The 22,135-nt window shown below is 37.6% G+C and overlaps 3 protein-coding genes across 3 annotated transcripts in view; 1 reads left to right on the top strand and 2 right to left on the bottom strand.

Moving 5' to 3' along the window:
- Positions 1–3,319: 3,319 nt before the first annotated feature.
- LOC127531185 (interferon a3-like) lies at positions 3,320–5,284 on the top strand. Its single transcript, XM_051939955.1, has 4 exons — positions 3,320–3,376; positions 3,490–3,579; positions 4,266–4,445; positions 4,546–5,284. Exons 1-4 carry the CDS (start codon positions 3,320–3,322, stop codon positions 4,663–4,665), a joined length of 447 nt encoding a protein of 148 aa, XP_051795915.1. The 3' UTR covers positions 4,666–5,284.
- On the bottom strand, positions 5,043–12,269 carry cd79b (CD79b molecule, immunoglobulin-associated beta). Its single transcript, XM_022208889.2, has 5 exons — positions 12,068–12,269; positions 9,918–10,235; positions 9,692–9,810; positions 7,127–7,180; positions 5,043–6,444 (listed from the first exon to the last, which is right to left on the bottom strand). The coding sequence occupies exons 1-5, from the start codon at positions 12,117–12,119 to the stop codon at positions 6,355–6,357; spliced, it is 633 nt and encodes a 210-aa protein (XP_022064581.2). The 5' UTR covers positions 12,120–12,269; the 3' UTR covers positions 5,043–6,354.
- Positions 12,270–16,496: 4,227 nt separating this feature from the next.
- Positions 16,497–22,135, bottom strand: part of scn4aa (sodium channel, voltage-gated, type IV, alpha, a) — a 31,389-nt gene continuing 25,750 nt past the window's right edge. Inside the window, exons 22-27 of the mRNA XM_051939769.1 lie at positions 21,852–22,133; positions 21,698–21,751; positions 21,281–21,418; positions 21,024–21,128; positions 20,469–20,739; positions 16,497–20,342 (exon numbers count right to left, since the gene is read on the bottom strand). Of these exons, the coding sequence (XP_051795729.1) occupies positions 19,045–20,342; positions 20,469–20,739; positions 21,024–21,128; positions 21,281–21,418; positions 21,698–21,751; positions 21,852–22,133 (2,148 nt within the window). The 3' untranslated portion in view covers positions 16,497–19,044. The remainder of the gene's footprint in view (positions 20,343–20,468; positions 20,740–21,023; positions 21,129–21,280; positions 21,419–21,697; positions 21,752–21,851; positions 22,134–22,135) is intronic.

The following is a 22,135-nucleotide window of genomic DNA, read 5'->3' as shown; positions in this document are numbered from 1 at the left end:
AGTTGATGAAGTGATTTCAGAGAATGGAGAACTGGGTCATGTAGTTAAATGATATTTTATTGGTACTTGTGGCTGATTTTCGACTAATTCTGCAAGACTGTATGCTTTATTTGTGTTATTATCTGTTTCTTTTGTCAGAGAACAAGAGATGTGAGCTTTTCTGTGAGAACAAGTAGAACATGGAGACGGGGATCCACCTCTAAGGTTTTCAATTAATAATATGAATGCTTTGGTTCAGCTCATGATGATGTTCTTTAATTATTGAATTTATCTCTAATAAACTATTTATATTCCTGTAACTTGATGTGGGGCAAAGTCAACTTTAAGGTTCAAATTGTTTAAATTTCTGCATTTCTTTTGCCAGTTTTGTTTTTCTGTCCTTGTTTTTCTTCACTCTGTAATATTATTCAAAGGGAACAGCGGCTGAATTTCAGCAGCAAAATCTGAGAAACGTGAACAAACTGATAGAAATCTGTATTAAAAAAAATACTACAGGTTTTAAAATTATGTTATAGGACGTTGTTTTAGCTAGAAAATGAGTAAACATATGCAGGTTAGACTCTAAAATACTATGCTTGGACTCAACAGAATAAATTCAAAGCAACAGTTTGCATTAATCTCTTTGAGTTAAAACAACTTCTAATGAAATTCTGTTCCTCCAACAAGCAAACTCTGATTCATGGGAATGAATCTGATGGATTTGAAATGACTGCTTACTTCATGTTTGGTCAACATAAGTTCTAAAGTTGATTTAATTCATATTTCCAGGTTATTTGAAAATATTTTTTTAGTGTTTATACACAAATTTACCATAATTATGAACGGAAGTTTTAAAGTTTTGAAGTTTAACTCTTTAAGTTGCTCCAGTGTTCAGTAGGTCCAGAACTTGCAAAAGTGACCACAAGGTGAAGAAAATGTAATTTTAAAGCTCATTTCAAGTTACTTCAACTAAATTCAGTTCTAAATAAACTAACGTAGAAAACTGAGTTTAAATTACACACAGTGTTAAGTTCATGCAACATTATTTTGTCATAAATATTCAGAAAGACTGTGAGACTCTGAGGCTTATACACCCCACAGCTCTCCACCTCTTGATTATAAAGCTTGAGACAACAAAAAACAGCAAACATGATTGACCGAAATGGCTTCAAAATGTGCAAAATGATTTCAAATCTGTCCTAGATGCAGATTTTATTTTAATTTTGATTTTATTTTATTATTAAAAGAATCATATGGAGGATTATCCAATAATTTAGACTAAAAATAAGGTTTTTTTTAAAAACTGTGAGATTTTTGAGAGAAGACGTCCCTCTTGAGCTCATTTATCTGTTTATACGGACTTTATCCAGCAGAGGGCGCAATAACCGTAAGAACCATGAGATAGAACCGTTTTATAGTCAGAACCATAGACTGTAGTAAGAACCAGGTGACCTGCAGAGAGAGATGTTCCCTCTCACCTTAAAATAAAAATAATTACACATATAATTATTGTCTGAAATAGTTTTTTCTTTTCCTTTTCAGTCTTCAGAACAAGAAACAAACACAGAAGTTGTAAAGATTCAGACCTGATTTTCCTTCAAATGAAGCTGCAGCATTTGCTTAGAAAAATTAAACTGTTTGTCATAAACTGAAGCATTTATTTTTGCATTTGGGCAAAAAAAAGTATATATGTTTGAAGCAGTGGCATTAAAATAGTCACCAACTTAACTTGGATGAAGTTAATTTAATTGTGTTCCAACCACAGAAGTGTTTGATTTAAGTTGATCCAACTGGGTTTTATCAGTGGAGATTTTTTTTTAAAATAATGTGAATCTTGTGGATTTCTTCAGAAAAAGTGACTTGAAACTGCTTTTATCTTCATATTTATTGTGTTGCTGACAGTCCTCAGTCTGAAATTTGTATGTTAAAGATTAAGCTGTCTCACATTTCTTGTCCTTTGACAAAATAAACAGACAATAATTCAAATAAAATCATAAAATCTTGCAGCACGAGTCAAAAATAAGCCACGAGTACCAATAAGACACCATTTAATGAACAAAATCCTTTGGAAACACACATAATACTAATTGCTTTCATATATTTTACAGCTGTAAAATGAGATTTTTATCAGCTTCATCAGGTTCTGTGCTTTAAAGGTGAAGAAGATTCTTATTTTTTACAGTGTAGTTTGTTAATTGAACATAATTTCATGATAATTCAAAAAGACTGATGCAAACTGTTGCTTTAAATGTATTTTGTTGAGCCCCAACTTTGTTTTTCAGACTGTAATTGGCACATTTTAATTTAAACAAAGCAGTAAAACATAACAGCCTGAAATATATTTTCATACAGATTTCTATCATTCTGAGCAGTTCAGAGGTGGATCCCTGTCTCCATGTTCTACTTGTTCTCACAGAAAAGCTCACATCTCTTGTTCTCTGACAAAAGAAACAGATAATAACACAAATAAAGCATACAGTCTTGCAGAATTAGTCGAAAATCAGCCACAAGTACCAATAAAATATCATTTAACTACATGATCCAGTTCTCCATTCTCTGAAATCACTTCATCAACTTCAGGGTGAATAAAAGAGATTTTCATTTAGATTTCTGTCATTCTGAGCACTTTAGAGGTGGATCCCCGTCTCCATGTTCTACCTGTTCTCACGGTAAAGCTGCAGGTTCTGCTTAAAACAAGGTGAAATATCACTGACAGATTCATGTGAATGAACGTCAGAGTTCAGGCCGCAGTCACGGAGTCGCTTTCAATTTCTCTCTCCAGGAACTTCCCCTTTATGGACACACAGCCGATCGGTGGCTGCTCTGCTGCTGATCGGTGAACACAGTTCCAACAGTTTAACAACAATCTGCACGTTTAGCACCACACTGGACACGGAGCATGAACGGAAAACATCCCAAAGCATCATCAGACTCCATTCAGAGATGATGAAGTTCAGCTATCTGCAGGTTTACCTCTGAAACATCTGGATGTTCAACATAGAAAGAGTTGAAATAAAGCCATCAGTCATGTTGTGAGTTTGTTTTGAGGTTTTCCACTGAAAGGATGCATGTTTTCCTCACAGGACACAAGCTGAAATGTGAAATGTGTGACATGTGGAGGTGAAAGCCACAGCTGAGCGTTTCCCTGCAGGTGGAAAGTGAAATAGGTGCGTCGTGCTATAAATGAGCTGCTGCTCCAGCAGAACAGCAGGACTCATCCCATCCCAGCTCCATCCACTCAGAGACAAGCTGCATGTGTGTGAAGATGCTGAGCAGGATGTTCTGTGCTCTCCTGTTGGTGGCTCTGCTGGGTTCAGGCTGGTCGCTGAGCTGCAGATGGATGGAGGAGAAGTTCAGACAGCACAGTGAGGACCTGCTGGAGCTGCTGGACACCATGGTGAGGTTGAGCTTGGAGAGGAGAGCAGAGCTGCTGGACCATGATGATGATGAAGATGATGATGATGATGATGATGATGATGATGATGATGATGTGGTGTGTGTGTGATGCAGGGGAATAATTCCACCAACATCACTGAGGCTGAAGATCAGAACTCTGTGGTCTTCCCTAACAAGCTGTACAGCCAGAAGTCCAACGCATCGGTGAGTTCAAGACGCACAAAAAGTCACAAACATCAACGTGTGTGTTGATGTTTGTGTTATTATTTGTTCATAGAAATCTATATGAAGATGTAATTTATCATCTCTGAGGTTTAGGAAGTCATTTTCAAGAATTTAAAAGGTGTTTTATTGGTGCTTGTGGGATATTTTGTGACTTGTGCTGCGAGTTGATAGGATTTTATTTCCATTATTGTCTGTTTTCTTCAACAGACCAGTTTGGGGCTCAGAACTGTTAGAAACAGAATAAATCTGATGATAAAATCAGCTTCAAGTCACTTTTTCTGAAGAAAATCACAACTTATTTACTAATCTCCAAACTCGTATGAATTTCCATCAACAAAAGCTTAAATTATTTTGGACCAACTTCAGTAAAATGCTCCAGTTGGAAACACGCCGTTGGATGAAGTTTATCCAGATTAAGTTAGCAGGAATATCAGTTTGACTTGTTTAAATCATTTAGTTCCTGTAACTGAATGTGGAGCAAATTCAACTTTAAGGTTCAAATTGTTTAAATTTCTGTATTTCTTTGACCAGTTTTGTTTTTCTGTCCTTGATTTTCTTCACTCTAATATTATTCACAGGGAACAGCGGCTGAATTATTACAAGTGGATATGAAAGCCAGTTTGGGATGTGAAAGTGTCATAAATGTGCTCCTGCAGTAACCTGAGGCTGCTCTTCTTCTTCTTCTTCTTCTCCAGGATGAGGACAAACTGGCGTTCGTGGTCCAGGTCCTGCAGGAGGCGGCCGCCCTGTTTGAGGAGGATCACAGCTCGGCATCATGGGAGGAGAGCACAGCGGAGAACTTCCTCAATCTGCTCAACAAACAGGCGGACGAACTGAGCTCCTGCGTGAGTTTGACAAACGCCACGGAGTCCTGACAGACGTGGACGCGTGACGGGAGGAAGCAGGCGTCTCTAAATAAACCTTGTCTTCTTGTGATTCCTGCAGATCGGGAGCCAGAAGAAGAAGAACACCAAGCTGCACATGTACTTCAAGAGACTCTCAGTGCAGGTCCTGAAGAAGATGGTGAGTCTGCGTGAATGTGAGCGACTGTGCTGCCAAACGTGACGTTCTTGGAGGTTTTCCTAATAATCCTGATGCTGTTGTGTCTGCAGGGCCACAGTGCTGAAGCCTGGGAGATGATCAGGACGGAAACGGAACTTCATCTGATGAGAGTTCATCAACTGGCTTCATCTGTGAGCAGCAGTGACTGAAAGGATGCGTTCACTCATTCATCTGTTTATTTATTCAATTCTTTCTCTATTTATTAGTTGATCACTTCATTTTTCTGTCTGTTCACTAAAATCAGTCACATGAACAGCGTGCTAATCTATTTATTTCTCTATTTATTTATTTATTGCTTATTTATGAACCACTAATTTGAAATATATTCAGTAAAAGAGAATATTCTTACATGGTTTAATGTTACAGACAATAAAAACAGCTTTCTCCAGCAGATGGAAATGTGTTTATTGTTTTTATTCCTGTCGCATAAAGAAAATTCATGCAGATTTCTGACATTATTAAACAACATGAACAAATAGAGCCTTGTTTTCGCTCTGATGGACACCAGATTAGTTTTTTTCCTTTCATGTTTTGTAGACAGGAGGAAAAGTCGATATCAAACGGTCAAGTTAACAAAGACATTATGAAATTTATAATTAATATACCTAAAAAAAAAAAACAACCTGAAGCACCAAAAACATCATCTGGAACATCAACTGTCTCGTAGAATGTTATATTTACACTTCAAATGATGACAGAATATTTCAATCCTAAATGGCACAAAACAAGCAGCACATTCAGCAAATTAAGCATTAATGAATAAATATTCTGTTGCAACTCTGTTATTTTCACCAATGGTTGATCTGTTGAGTATTTTCTCCATTCATCAACTAGTTGTTTAGTTCATGATATTTTAAAAAAGTCAATCAGTGTTTCCAAAAGCCCCAGATTACAAATGTTTTGTTTACAGCTCAAAGATATTCAGTTTACTGTCATAGAGGAGAACAAAAAACAGAAAATATTTACATTTAACAAGATGGAATCAGAGGATTGACTCTTCTTTGTTTAAAAGTGTCTAAAAGCAATGATTTAATTATCAAAACCAAGTGGTGATTCATGTATTAGTTGACATTTAGCAGAGACATAAACAATGGATTTTCAGTTTGAAATAATCGTCTGTGATGTGCGGTTCCGTCGTGAAAGTAAACCAAATATAAGCTTTAAATTAGGATATTTCATCAGAATCACTTTTTTATACATATTTCATTTAAAAATTCTCCAAAAGTAAACAGTTTGTATTGCCCAGATTCTATAAAAAACATAAAATTCTGCATTCCTCAGCACAACCGTGAAGCTATTAGTCACTCAGCTGCTACTAACAGACATGTGACGAAAATTCAGGGACTTTTTCAGTTGAAGACCGGTATGGAGACAAATTAAAAATGTAAATAATAGAAAATCATTTGCATGTGAAGCCTCTAGTTTTTTCCTGTCACCAACATCTGAGCAGGACTTTATATTACAGTGAAAAATGAGCCCACAGTGAGTGTAAATGTTGCAGGAGCAATAAAACCAAAACAAAAAAACACCCAGAAATGGCAAAATATGCACTTTACAAGAAGAAAAAGGCACATCACCTCACCTGAGAGGATGAATTAAACTCTACCATTTTCACTTAACAACTTATAAGTAAGAACATATCATCATGTGAGGCTGTAGAAGGTGAAAAGTAGTTTAGTTGTTGTGTCAGTTTCACTCCCACGGGGCCTCAGTTCCATCAGCCTGACTGTACACAGCAAGTTCCTCATACAGACCTCCTCCACACGTCTCAATCGCCAAACCCTGAGAGACGGAAACAAGACACTTTTATTCACCTCACAAGTGTATATGTGAGTCTGATGGGGCTTTGAGGAATCCTACTCCCAATCTAGGGTTGGAAAATGCTGTGATAATACACAGAGAGCTACTTACTGCCTGCGTTTGGGCACCTCGGGAGCTACAGTTTTTGATTTGCATACATGATTCAGACCTGACTCAAAGATAAAAATGTGCAACTGCTAAATGCCACAGCGGACTGGCATGACAATAAATGAAAGATGATGAAACAGTCAGCTCTGCCAGTCTTGATTTCAGTGTGTTTGTGCATGCAAATTACACGTTAAACACTAAAAAAAGAAAAAATACACACAATCTCATGTAGAAGTAAGGACTGTTTTCTTGCTTTTTCATCTTTTTTTTCCAAGAATTAGATTAGATAATTTTATTTGTGTAATTTCATTTTTAGTTTTCAATGAAGAGGACTGCAGCTTCAACAGAACGAGACTAAATTGTGGTTTGAGGCTCAGCGGAGCAAGAAGATGGTGCATCCTATCAACTTTCTGACTTTCTTGCACTTGTATTTTTATGTAAAAAAGCACAGCTGTGATGCGTGTTCATCGTGCCATGCCCCCCTCAGTTATTGAACCATGTAGTCAAAGAAGTTTTCTGGCAAATGTTGCTCTAAAACACAGAGAAGTCTACAAACCTCGTAGATGTGATCGGTTTCAGGCTCCTCATATATGCTGTCCTTCTGTTCCAGCTGTTACACAAAGGAAAAATAAAACAGAGAGATAAATGAATCAGGCATATTAATTAAAACACCTTACATAATACACAGATGCAAAATGGAAAAAAAAATCATCAAAAAGAAAAAAGAATTACAAAAATAAAAGTTAAAAAAAGTGTTGAGGTGACCGAGGTGACCGTTAGAAACGTCATGACGTAGAACGTCAGCCAGCTAGCTACATTATTTGAAGTTATTGTACCGAAAATGACCGACATTTTTGTTGTTTTTTTCGTTCTATTTATCACAGTGGCATACCATTGTAGCCGAAGACTAAAGGCAAAAAATATGTGAAGAACAATTCCCTTTCAATAAGTTGTGAAAAAAATGTAAAATAGGCTTGAAGTGTTGGTTGCGGCTAACGTTTTAGCTGTTGCTATGGAAGCCGGACAGGGATGTTAAATCGCGAATATGATACCGTTACAGCGCCGGTTGCTTTCCGTGTCAAAAACGGAATTTATGGACTGAATATGTGGAAATAAACTGGGTAAGTGGCAAAACGCACCAAGTGAAATACCACTAATCCTCACTGGCATACTTTCTGTATCAGTATCTGTCCACTTGAAGCTGGCATTAGAGGAAGTGTGGCGATGCACACACACACACGCACACACACACACATATATTAGTTTCATGTTTTAATTTTTGTTCATTTTTTCTTTCTATATTTTGGTTTCAATCTATCTATCTATCTATCTATCTATCTATCTATCTATCTATCTATCTATCTATCTATCTATCTATCTATCTATCTATCTATCTATGAAACGTCAGAACAGGGTGGGAAGTGTCAATAAATGTTTCCCAAAGCCTCAAATCACAAATCTTGGTCCATCCTCATCTCATATTCAGTTTATTGTCTTAGAGGAGGAAAGAAACCAGAAAACATTTAGATGGAAGAAGCCGGAATCAGATTTTTTTCACCTTATAAAGTCACTCAGACCAATTTGTGAATTATCAGAACAGTTGGTGAAGTTGGCACTGAAGCTGTGTAGAAAATACCAGCAGAGATCATTTACAGTAAACTGTGCGTGCAGGTCGTTTAGTTTAGTAATAATTAAATGTGAAACGCATTTTATTAAGCTAAGTCACCACAACATGTACCGAGACGTGTATGTTTTGCAGTTTAAGGATGTTACAGCAATACTTGGAGTGTTTCAATGAGTCTCTGTCTTCAGTTTTTATGTATACATTTGTATTTTTTTGCTAATATGTCGTCATTTTTGCAAAGCATATATGTTTTTTTAGGGCTGCACAATTAATCAAAGGTATTATCGAAATCACATCATGCCCAAGTGCAATAACTAACCCACTTTGCCATTACAAATGATGTTCTCCAGACAAAGAGGAACATGTTTGCAGCAAAAACCACTCATTTGCATCATGATGCAACTTAGTGCAACATAAAACAATTTGCAGTTTCTGTCTATCTGTTAATCTATCTACGCAACAGGTAACATTAGACGTCACTTCTAACAATAAAACAATAAAGCACTGTTCAAAGTGCTATGCTTTACCCACAGGGCCTGGTCTAATTGGATGTTTTTTACCTATTTACTGTAGAACTCAGTGAGCCCTTAATACATTTATTCAGCAGGGGGCGCACTAGTCCTCCCGTTCTTTATACTGTGAGTTTTGAGTCCCTTTTGACTTTGCTCGTTGTTAGTTAACTCACTATTTGCCCAGATGATTTACTACAAATGTTCATCTCTCTATTTCAGTGTATAAAAGACATTTCTAATGTTTTTCCAACCGTGTAAACATGAAAACATTAAAATATGAAAGGAAGTTTGTTGTATGTACAATCATGTACATCAGTACTCCTCAAATGAAGGAAGGAGTTACTTAACACATGGCTACATTCATATATTTACATGCATGTACGAAAACCTTTGCACACAGATGTGTGTTGTGCTTGTGTAAACGAAACTTCACTTAACAAAGCTGTATAATTGCTACTATGAGATTTTCTTTTTGTTTATTCTAAATTCTTATGATTTTAGTGCTTCTGATTTTCGTTTGGAACAGACTAAAACTTCTTTTAAATGTTGCTCTATGCAGCAAAAACCTTGCTACAGAAAACTGACTGTAAACAAATAGAAGGTTCAATTTATTGTTCAAGTTTCATCAAGCAAAAATGAAAACATTCAATGCCTCTATTTTCTCAAAACAGGAGATTTATAAGATGGTAACTTTAATGTCTTTTAGTTTAGGCAAATTAGTTTTGCTATAGACTGTATGAGTTAGGGTAAGGGATATCTATCTATCTATCTATCTATCTATCTATCTATCTATCTATCTATCTATCTATCTATCTATCTATCTATCTATCTATCATCCATCCATCCATCCATCCATCCATCCATCCATCCATCCATCCATCCATCCATCCATCCATCTATCTATCTATCTATCTATCTATCTATCTATCCATCCATCTATCCATCCATCCATCCATCCTGGTAGTTTGTTCGTTGTGCTGCTCACCAGTGTTCGTCTACGCAGCAGCAGAGCAGTAATGCACACAGCCAGCATCAGGCCCTGGAGGACCATGAGACCGTCCTTCATCTGACTCCTGTATAGCGCCTCTTCATGCTTAATGGGTCCTGTGAGGGGGAAAATGTTGCTTAGTGCTGTGTTTTCAACAGTGAGTGGGCCATGCTGTAGCAATGCATTGTCTATATGTAAGAACTGTGCTGTCCCATTCACTTACTGACAGCCTGTAGTTCAGTTCCAGGTCCCCATGTACCGTTGATCTTGCAGAAGTACACGCCACTGTCTTCTTTTTTTAGTTTGAGGATGATGAGAAAGGCGTTTGTGATCATACCTTTGCGCTGAAACTGAATCTTCTTTTCCTCCTCTACTATCCTTTCTCTTTTTTCTACAGACACGTCGTACTTGTCGGCTTTGTACCAGTGCACTTCGCTTTTCTGGCCTTGATCTGAACACTTGCAGTAAATATACACAGCGCGGTTGATTTTCACGCCGTAGAACCGGGGCTTCTGGCTGATCTGCAGGGCCACTGAGCACACTAGAGGAGGTTCAAAGAGAATGGGACATAATTAGAACATAAATGTGTTGCAGTGTTGTTTTCTAGTAGTTAATCAGCCTGCCGTACACTTGTATGTCCTCTTTTGTATTTTTTGTCATCTTTCTTCCTGCCGGGGCCTCTTGCCAGGTCGTCTTTATAAAAGAGAATTTGTTCTCAACTGATCCTACCTGGTAAAGTGAAGAATTAATAAATATATATGTACAGAGTGAGACTTTATGCCCTCGATATGATGCTGACTTTGACATAGGATTAAATACAGAGAAAAGTAATGTACACTGCAGGAGTGGGAAAAATAAAAAATGACTGATAATTTACTATTATGTTTATATATTCCTTTCTAGCTGCAGATTTCTGTATATATTGTGTTATATTTAATTTTATCACTAGTATTTTTCCCCTCCCTGTTCCTCTTTCTATAGTTTCTTTACTTTTTATTATTCTCTTCCATATTTGTAAGGTGACGCCAACAGCCGAAACCAAATTCCTTGTATGTTGTGTACGGAGTTGGTCATTAAAGATGATTGTGTTTCTGATAAGCATACTAATGAGAGATGGTCTTAATCAGTGAGGTCAAGCATGTTAGTAATAATACTACAGATGGTATAACTGGTGATAGAACTATACAGAATAGTAACATTATCGTAAACCGTGTCTTTGAAGCAACAAAATACAAATTTAATATATTATGTGTATCTTTATGTTGGAGCCGAATGCAGAATTTGCTTCTTATGAGGATGTGACTGTTGTTGCCAGTGCGTCTACCAATTATTGTTTTAGCTGCCCATTAAGTAAGTGCTTGTTTCGTCCAAACAAATTCGCAAATTATATTCATACATGTATCTACATTTGTGTTTATTGCGGGTGTAGTTGGAGAGACGGTACAGAGGGGAACCTGCAGAGATCTGGGCTGGAAATGAATCCAGATCACTGAAGTAAGGACTTTTGTACATGAGGCACGTTTTAAACCAGGTGAGCTACCAGGATGTCCCACGAATCAGTTAAAACAAGAAAAAAAAAAAGATGGCTTTATATGCATTTACTAATGTAGTACAAAAACAATTATCTGCAAATCAGCAGTGCTTTAACCTACAGCTACTCCTATAAAAAGTGGTTTAAATCAAGTAAATTCTTCACTATTGACCTCTTAAATGTGAGGATTATTTAGTTATTTTATACAAGTGATACATTTTATACGTTTGTTTCATGCATTTTCTAAGAGTAAATAAAGAATCACTATAAAAATATGAGAAACACGTTAAGTGATGATGATAATCATGAATTGCAGTGAAGGATGATGTGATTCTGTAATTAACTGTATTCATTAATCCAACCTAAAGCTACGAGTGTTTCTTCTCATGTATTCTCTGCCAGATAAGTTTTATGTACGTTTTGTTTTTAAACATATATTACAAGTTTGACATAAAGTAAAGTAACAATATGCCCAAAACGGCTGTGCATTTATAGTTTATATTAAATTTAACAACATTGTGTAAAGAGTTCATCAGCATGACAATAATATTAAAGTCTTTGTCTCAGATAATAACTTCCTCTTTTCCCCAGATGGCCAGGAAGTTATGGTACTGTGGAGTCAAAAATAACATGCAAAACACTGGTATGCAGTGTAGCTGTGGTTAAACACACAAAAACCTGCTTAAAGGACTGCATAAAGCATTATTATCGTATCAGAAATGCATCGAATCATATTTATATTGCTGCACAAGCACCCTGAGATTCATGACAAACCAACCAAATAATCGTTGAAGTTTTTCCGTCACAAACTGAATCGATCATATTGCAAAAGTTCCGTTTACCTGACAGACTGATCAGAGCGAGCCCGCAGCATCCAGCCAGTATCCAGCGCATGATGACATGCAAAAGAAAAATGGTTCCAATGCTCAAGCCTTAAGTGAGTCCGAGTCTCTCTGCAGTCCCAGATATGTTGTGAACAAGGTGAAGGAGTGTCTGCAGCAGTGGGTGTGCAGTCTGAGTTACCGCACTGCATCAGGCAAATAAGAGGAAGAGCGTCGTCTAATCGAACCGAAATAACTCAAACCAGCCCACACGTTCAACACCAAAAGCTCACTTCTAATTTCATTCACAAGGTCCGTTTTTAGGGTTACGTGAAACATCCCTAAGAATCCTTACATCTGGGGTTTGCAAGTTCATTTTGGACAACAGCTATTAGTGCCAAATTATCAGCAGTTCTCAGTCTCTGTATTGTCTCGTATTAGTAGTGTAGTATCAGTACAATATCTGAGTTTCACTATCAGTAATATGCTGGTACTATTATCGTAATATTTTCAGGTACTGAAGCTAAAGTTCTCAAATGTAACAGCGAGCAGCCCTGAAGAAACTCTGCCAAAATGAAATGCACTAGAAATAACTGAAAGTTTGATTTAAATCGGTACTCGTTTGTTTAATAAATGCACTGGTCTGAACCAAAAAACACTAATCATGTTCTATAGCAATAACCCGTTTTTATTGCAGTGTTCCCCTTTTTTTCATTTTTATCAGCGTCTTTGTGATATGTTGCAAAATGAAAAAGTGGAAAAGAGGAAAAAAATGCCTGTAATAACAAAGAAAGTGATTTAAATTGGCATGATAGTGACAGTGAATGCATGGAAAAAGACATGACCACACCTGTTATAAACATTCTTTTAAAATACATTTGTGTTCAGAAAGGGCTGCACAGTGGGGTAGTGGTTAGCACTTTTGCCTTGCAGCAAGAAGATCCCGGTTCAAATCCCAGCCTGGGATCTTTCTGCATGGAGTTTGCATGTTCTCCCTGTGCATGCGTGGGTTTTCTCCGGGTACTCCGGCTTCCTCCCACAGTCCAAAAACATGCTGAGGTTAATTGGTTACTCTAAATTGTCTGTAGGTGTGAATGTGAATGTGATTGTGTGTCTGTATATGTAGCCCTGTGACAGACTGGTGACCTGTCCAGGGTGTCCCCTGCCTTCACCCGAGTCAGCTGGGATAGACTCCAGCACCCCCCATGACCCTGGTGAGGATAAAGCAGTGTATAGAGGATGGATGGATGGATGTGTTCAGAAAGCAGTTCATAGTTAATTTTTGGTGACAGCTGCTGCTTATTTTATTGTTCTGTGTATAAATAATCCTGGAAGGTGTTCTCCTAAATGGTTTCACGCATTTTTCTGATTTAGGACTTTATTTCTTGGTGGTGATGCTACATAAAGTACGTTTCTCTGTCACTGACTGTATCGGAGAAGTGTCAGTCCGACTAACCCCAGAGTATTATTTAATGCAGTATGTTTAGTTCTTTTGTTTATTTTTTGCCTTGTAAATGTGGGTGTGCATAGAGCTTGACGTGGCTGAATAAATCCTGTGACTTTAAGTTGGAAGAGATGACTTTTTATCAGCATCCTGTTTGATCTACAGCCATTAAAATATTTTAGTTTGTGTCACCTCCGTTGTTCTTTGTTTTGAAGTAGTGAAATGAAAAGTGGCTGTGCTGCTTAAGCCATGATTAAAGCGTCTTTGTAGCGTAGTTTTAGTGTTGAGCAGAGTTGAAGGTGAGCTGGTGTGCTCGAGGTACAAGGAGCAGTGAAGTGAATGGAGAGAGAGGCTGGGACTTCCTAGAGCTGAACCTTTAAGTGGAAACAAAACTGTGAAGTTACATGAAACCATTTTAGGCCAGAAATGGTTTATTTTCATGAAAAAAACGTATAAATATGTACTGATACACATAGATGAGTTTTCAAAAGTTTAATTAATATCAACTATTGAGCGGATTGCAGATTAGTTTTGTTTCTGAAATTTCTCACCGGTGTATTTCGCCGCCAGAAAATAATAAAACAGTGAAATATCTCAGACCTACTGGATGATCGGCTCAAAACAGCATTCATGTGATGCAAACGATGATGAGTCCTATTTGAGATTCATCTGTGAATCATGACATGTAAAAACTTTAATGCACCTCTGACTTTATATTTAATCCCCTCCAAATTTTTAGGACACTCTGCAAAAACTCAAAATTTTACCAAGTCTATTTGTCTTATTTTTAGTCTAAATGTCTCATCCCACTTGATTTACGATAAATTCACTTAACAAGTGACATTTCAGCAGACGGAGGGACTTGTTTTAAGACAATGCATCTTAAATATTTTGCTAAATCAAACAATCTTGAAATGATCTTGTTTTAACCCATTTTTTCGTGAAAAAAAAAAAGAAATGTTAAAGAAATGTTTCTATAAGAACATTCTGGAAAAAAATCCGAATGTTGATTTTTTTTTTCCGAATGTTCTTGTAGAAAATATTAGAAGTTTTACTGATTAATATGTAATCACTTTATATATTTTTGGGATTTTTTTGGAAGATATTTATTCGTTTCTTGAAAATATTTAAAATTTTTATATATTTTTTTTAATTTTTATTTCTTGCCAAATTTGAGGATTTAAAAAAAAAAAAAAAATTTTAAGGGAAACTTCAAAGGAATTTTCTTTTGCAAATTTTTATACATTTGGGGGAATTTTTTGCTGAATTTTTTTTATTTTTTTTAGACAAGGCAACAATATTTGTTGGTGCCGTAAATGAAGACAGCAGTTGGGTTAAGACACCGAAGCTTGATAATCCTGGTAAAATACAGCTTAAAATAAGTTTTCCAGCTAATTTTAAGATCTCAATATTCTAAATATCACATCTTATTTCAAGAAATCTTACCAAGACATTTTTCACTTGTTCTATTGGCAGATTTTTTTTTTTTTTTTTACTTATTTCAGGGTAAAAGTTCCTTGAAATAAGTTTTTTTCCTTGCTTTGAGAGGGGCATTTTTTCCAGTGCAACATTTTAATTTCCTCTAGTACTTTTTTAGTAGAACTAATAATAATCCTTTCAGACACAGCTGTAGTCAGTGTTTTGTGCAAATTACCAAATGTTAGCTTGCTGACAGGCTCAACTAAGTCAGTGAAATATGAGCATTAAGATCGTCTCCTTATGTCTCCGTAAGGCTTCGTGAAGCTCCTAGAAGGGCGGAGGACTCTCAGTCTCGTTATGCAACATCGCCATGCAGACAGGAGTGCAGTTTTCTGGTCAGTCAAGCTCATCACATTTCCCTAATTGTCAGAGTTGATATGCTTCATGCAGCAGCCGCTCAGTGTCTGACTTCTGTACGGATTATTATTATCAGTCTTCACAGTATGTGAGCACGAGATAAACTGCTGACTAGAAATAATTCACCTCCCGCAAGAAATTATTTTTATCGGTGGTGGCTTTGAACAGCTGTGTCAGTCATATAATCAAGTCCAAAATGTACTCTGGGCTTTAGGACATTTTGACAAACATTTGTCAGTGTTTCCTGATCATTTTTAGTGCATGTTAACTGTTTTTGATGATAATTTCTTTTGGCCTCCTTCGCCTAAATTGTTTCTGTTTCTGGCGTCTCAAAGCCAGAAAATGCCATCACACGTTCTGGAGCTGCCCTCCAGCTGAGCCCACATCTTTTTAAGTGGCCTAAGTCATAACATGCAGCAACAGAACATGCAAATGAATTAAGCTTTCCACCTTCTTACTTCTTGTAAAAGGCAGGGTTTTTTTCACGCTGAAAATAACCTGGATGCCTGCAGTAATACACGAGAAGTTCATCTGTGGCTGCAGTTAATCTCCTGCTAACAAAATTATGGTATGTTTTGATGACTTCCCCAGTTTGAAAGTAAAACGTGCACCAGAATAGGGAGTTTAACCCTCCTGTTGTTTTCATGTACGGGCACCAAAAAATATAATTTCCTTGTCTGAAAAAAAATTTAAAATTCAGCAAAAAAATTTGCCAAATTTCTGACAATTTGCAAAACCTTCAGGAAGAAAATTCCAATAATTCCTTAAACATTTCCCCTAAAATTCCCCAAATTTGGCAAGAAAATTCTTGTAAATATTTTCAAAAAAAATTATTAAAAATCTTCCAAAAAATCCTTAAATATCTAAAGTGATGACATATAGATCAGTAAAACTTCTAATATTTTCTTTAAAAACATTCACAAAAAAAAACTTCAGAAACATTTTTTTCCCACAAAAAAATGTTAAAAAATTTCCCAAAAAAAGTTTCACTGTGAAAACAGTTTTTTAAATCCACATTTTCAAACTTTAAAATGGGTCAATTTGACCCGCAGGACGACACGAGGGTTAGTAAACAGAAATGTGGCTGTCGGCCTTATGACCACCAGAGGGTGGCAGTGTACCAGGGTAGCTTCACACACAACACAGAAACTTACAGCCTACTTTTCCCTACAAGAAGTGTTTTATTCTAGCAGTATAGTTACAGTTTTTACAATAACAAAACAATATAAATGTACAATACAGAAGGAAAAAAAGAAGAAAAACTCGTATATACAGGCAATACTGATTGTGGGTGTACCAGTAAAACTCCCCATGTGGCTTTGCTTCCAGTAGAAATGTAAACAGAAGGAGGACACCGTCTTGTGAATACGACTGTACCATCAGAGGAGACTGTAGTTTAGTGGTGTAGCAGTGTCTCAGATAGGAGTTATGACAAAGAGACCCCTCCATGGATGATGTTAAAACAGCGCTGGACACATAAACAGAAGAAGAGACGCCCTGTTGTCTGTTTTAAAAAACAAACAAACTGTACAAAGTGCTTATATTATTCATGTATTTACAGTACTGTGCACAGCGTTGAGGCACTTTAGATGTTTATTCTATCCATCACACAAAGCCAGCAAGAACAGGTCTGACTGGCTCTGATCTTAACGTCGTTTGTCAGTTTGGGATTAACAAACAACTGAGAAAGCCTCAACCCACAGGAGAACAGTGGCAAGTTCTCATAGATGACCAGAACAATGTGAAGAAGTGACTTATAGGAGAATTAGTGCCACCAAATGCTGATTTGATTTCAGCTCTTTCTATTTCCTTCACTTTGTATGATGATAAATGAAAAATTATGTACAAAATGAGTGTCAAAGCATCCTCACTTTAGCGCCTGAAACATTTACACAGTGCCATGTATTCATAGTAAGACGTTTTAAATTCAGTTAAGACTTGCACAACAGCAGGTGAAGCCACCTTCCTACATGAGGACGGATTGAGATGAACAGATCCACTGCACATGAAGGTAGTAGTTAACATGATCCAACCTGAAGCAACACTTCATTTAAAGTGTACAGAAAGTACCAAATATTACCGCTGTAGTCGTCGCTGTTTAGTAGACAAACATATAGAACACAGTTATGGGGAGCTTATCAGTTATGTTAATGTAAACATCACATCTTAAGTTTACAGTCACAGATAGGTTTTAAACCTGAAGGTTTGAATGAAAACCCATCAGAATGGAAAAAATATGACTGCTTTGAGCTGTGTTATAATCTGATATGTGAGGGGGCCCAAACAATAGAAAAAGTAGTCAAAACGTTTATAAGACATGCACATATGTGTGAATAAATCATCTTATAAAACAGGAAGGTCTTTCAGTCTCACACAGTCAACTGTTTTAATCTGACCTGGAAGGGATATAAATAGTGCAATATAAACTGGGCCTCTCTGAGCGAGCCAGTCAGAGACAGATGCTAACTGCATTAGCTGGCCCATATTATTGTTGACTAATAATGAATAACAGAGATCAGAGTTTCACTGGTAGACTGGAATAAATCAGATCCAGACACCCTTTTTTTCTAGTTACTAATTTACATATGTACAAAACTAATTCACCGTAGAAAAGAGTTTAGTGTCTAATTACAAGAAATAGTGTTAAGAGTCTTCACAGTAAGGAGATTCCACATAAAAATGACTTTAAGTTAGCAGGAAAAGGAATTCAGTCAGATTCCTTTTTTTAAACTGATAGAATAAATAAGGCGGCTCCCAATTATACCAATTTAACGATGAAATAATGCTGTTTCATGTGGCTAATTACATATCCAAATATTGCTCTGCAGAGCTGAATAATAGTGCTGCATTCATGTTGTAGAATAATCAGAGAAAGCAAAAAGACTGTGGATCTTCTTCATTTAAATGTAAGGTACCAACTTATGCTCTATAATCCTTTTCGATGTGTGTGCAGACATTTAGAGGAGTTTGTTTGCTCTGAGAGCCGGTACATGCAGCCCTCTGATTGATAATTCTGATTTTGTCATGTAATGTTCAAGTTACTCTTTGGTTAGAAACTGGGTACAAGGAAATTATAACAAAGTTCCTGGTAACACCAAAAGCAAAACTGTGATCGGCCATGCATTACAATCCAGCAGCGTTGAGTTCCTCAGTCATTTGAACGATAACTATTCATAGAAAAATGAAATATGTTTGGAAACCGTGCTCTATCTTACAGTTTTAAGACTGGACTGTTTTCTCACTAGAAGTCTATCATATGGTCCACAGTGATGTTTCATCCTACAATAACAAACTCTAGCTTTTTTATTGGCTAACATTGGAGGTATAATAGGATAAAGATAATACTAAGTCTTGCAATTCTCTCAAAGTCTGAGTATTCCTAAATTATGAGATATCAAGTCTAATTGTCTCCAGAATTTGGAAATGCCAATTAATATACAATTTTCCTACATTAATTTGGCTGATGCCCATATGATAATTATCAAAGGAAACCATATAGTCCAGTTCCATCTTCAACCCAAAAAGGAAACTTAAATATTGCATGGCAGAACGGGAATAGGTTGATTGTTATGTTTACTTATCAAAAACATCCCTTAGATCTGTGAACCTGAAAATGGAAGTCAGCTACATTCGTGACACTTTGCATTAGCTAACACTGCCTCCTTCTCTGGTGGAAAAGAACAGCGGGAAGGCATCATTTATTATCTTGTGCAGTTTGTTAAACAATCGTCTCTCTCAGGTTTGCTGCTTGTAGCATAAAGAAGTGTCGGTCGGGGGCAGAATGTAGTAAAACCTCATTCGTAATCTCTACAGGTACAACAATGATGTTTGGCTCAGGGGTTTCTGGGCCACACTGGGCTCCGCTGTCATTTGACAGCGTCTCGGGATTAGGAGGCTGCTGGCTTGCTAGAGTTTCTAAAGCAGCTCGCTCCATTTCCTCTGCAAGGTCCGCATTACTTCCATACAGCACTCCCATCTTTCGTGCAAGCAGCCCCTCTTTTTCTGGTGGGTCTTCGTCCTTTCTACCCATTCTCTTCGATCGGTGCATAAAAGTGGCGTGGCGTATGCAGCGCTTCAGAAGGTGGTTGCGATAAGCCCTCTGAATGACTACAGCAGCCCTCTGCTCTTCTTTGTGGCGCACCGTTGTTGTGATCGGTGCAAAGGAGTCCGAGGTGGGGTTGTTCAGGATGAACGTAGCCTCAATGCTCTCCCGCATTGCTGCCATCTCCACTGTGTCTCCCAAGACCATCTGTGTGACAGCCAACAAAACATCCAGGCAGTGGATCCTGTCCCCAATAACCAGCGGCAGATCCATTTCTATCAGGCGAAACCGGTTAGGTTTGGCAACCCTGAGGGGCTCCTGCAGGGCATCACAGAAGTCTGAGAGCCGACTGTACTCGATGAACTGAGTTCCATCTGCATCAAACTTTTCCCAGGTCTCATTGAACATCTCAAAATCGTCCTCACAGAGCGCATCACCACTCTCCTCCTGAGCCACATTAAAGTTCTCCAAGATGATAGCGATGTACATGTTGACCACTACCAAGAAAGAGATGATGATGTAGCTGCAGAAGAACATCATGCCCATGCCCGGATTACCGCAGTTTCCTTTGACACCGGTTCCTGGATTCTCAAAGTCTGGATCACAATCTGGAGGTTCCCTGTTCAGCATCGGAAGTAAAAGTCCATCCCAGCCTGCTGACGTTGTAATCTGAAACAAGCAGATAATGCTACCGCCAAATGTCTCAAAGTTAAATATGTCATCGATTCCAGCCTCCTTTTTGACATAGGCAAAGTTTGACATGCCAAAAATGGAGAAAATGAACATTATAAGAAAGAGCAGGAGACCAATATTGAATAGAGCAGGAAGAGACATCATCAGAGCGAAGAGAAGCGTCCGAATGCCCTTAGCTCCTTTAATAAGACGAAGAATCCTGCCTATCCTGGCCAGTCTGATTACTCTGAAAAGAGTTGGTGACACAAAGTACTTCTCAATTAGGTCTGAGAGCATTGTGCCTGAAATAAAAGGAGAAGCAACAATACATCAGTACACTTAGTTCTGCTTGATCACTTTGGCGATTTGCAGTGTCTAAGCAATATAATGTACAACTGTACTTTTCATAAAGGCTGTCAGGTACCCACCAGCTATTGACAAAATGACCACGATGAAATCAAAAACGTTCCATCCATTGGTGAAGAAATACTGTCGCAGGGCAAAGAGCTTCAACACACATTCTCCAGTAAAGACAACAATAAAAGCCACGTTCACTTTAAAGAGGAACTCCTCCTTCTCAGGACTCTGGTCATCTGTTTCCACCATCATGGTCACCATATTGAGGCAGATGAGCACCATGATGAAGATGTCAAAGAACTGCTGACTGATGAAGTCAAACACCATTCCCTGGATTAGGTTCTGCAGGACAAAGAGAGACAGATGGGAGGCGTTAACCAAGAGGAACAGGAATACAAATCCAGGACGGTCATTTGTCCTGTTCACACCAGCTCTGTGCAGAAAAGGTCAACACAGAGGTCACTGATGACACCATGCATGCCAAGGTGATGTGTCGTTATTTCAGATGACCTCGTTTGTAGTTCTCAACATCAATGCAGATATTGACTTGTCTTCAATAACAATGTAATCCCTACTGCTAAATTTACGCTCAGTGACAGAAACAATCATGTAAATGAATGGCTTACTGTTGGTCGTGGAATTGGCTTCTGTGGCTTCTTGGATCCAAGTTTCTTCATGGCATCATAGTATTTTTTCTGTTCCTCAGTCATAAAGATGTCTTTGTCTCCAAAGTGCAGACATAATATAATACAATGATCATTATAGGCCTCAAAATGACAAGGCAGCTTTTATAGATGCAACTTGTGAAATCTAACTTATAAAGAAAAACATCTATTGATTTTGTACTGGTATGGAATATTTTCTAAAATAATCTTATACTTATCTTTTTCTTTTGTTGGTTGAAATTGTCAATAATGACACCAATAAAGAGATTGAGTGTGAAAAACGAGCCAAAGATAATGAAGATGACAAAGTACATGTACATGTAGAGGTTGATCTCATAAGAAGGTTGCTCTCCAACCTAAAGGAATCACAGAAAGACATAAAAATGAATGTCTTCACAGATTGATTTGTATTAAAGTGACAGTCTCTGAAGATTCAGTTTTCTTCTCTTTGGTAGCACTTATGGCATCAAATGGTAACTGTAGGTGTGCCTTTAAGCTGTACTCAGTCAGTTGGCACCTGGGCCATGTCTTCATAATAACTTGACGTCACCACAAAGTGAGAAGGGAATTTGCTTCACCTACTATCTCATGTAATGATTTATTGTTTCAGTATTGCAAAGATTCTAAAACGTTACCTCTCTTGAGTCAACGGCAGCATACATGATGTCCATCCAGCCTTTAAAAGTTGCCTGAAATCACAGAGAATGTTCTTTCAAAATGTTAGCTAACAACAACAGTTTTTTGTTGAAGATGTTCCACATGCATCGACACTGAAACAGCACTCCTCACCACTTGCAGCAGGGACAGGTAACCTGATCCAACATTGTCATAGTTGACTTTGACGTTCACCCAGCGGGCCTCCTGAGTGGCCTCTTGGATGGCCATGCAGTCGCTGTGGTTGTTGACCTCTGTGAGGAGGAACAGCTCCTCTGTGGTGGTGTTGATGCAGCGGTAGTACTTCCCAGCAAACAGATTAACTCCCATGATGCTGAAGATGAGCCAGAAAATCAGACACACCAGCAGCACATTGAAGATGGAGGGAATCGCTCCAACAAGAGCGTTCACCACCACCT

This window comes from Acanthochromis polyacanthus, chromosome 19 (assembly GCF_021347895.1).
Source record: "Acanthochromis polyacanthus isolate Apoly-LR-REF ecotype Palm Island chromosome 19, KAUST_Apoly_ChrSc, whole genome shotgun sequence".
Classification (NCBI taxonomy): domain Eukaryota; kingdom Metazoa; phylum Chordata; class Actinopteri; family Pomacentridae; genus Acanthochromis; species Acanthochromis polyacanthus.
Note: the sequence above shows the minus strand (reverse complement) of the source record. Positions and strands in the feature narration are given on the sequence as shown.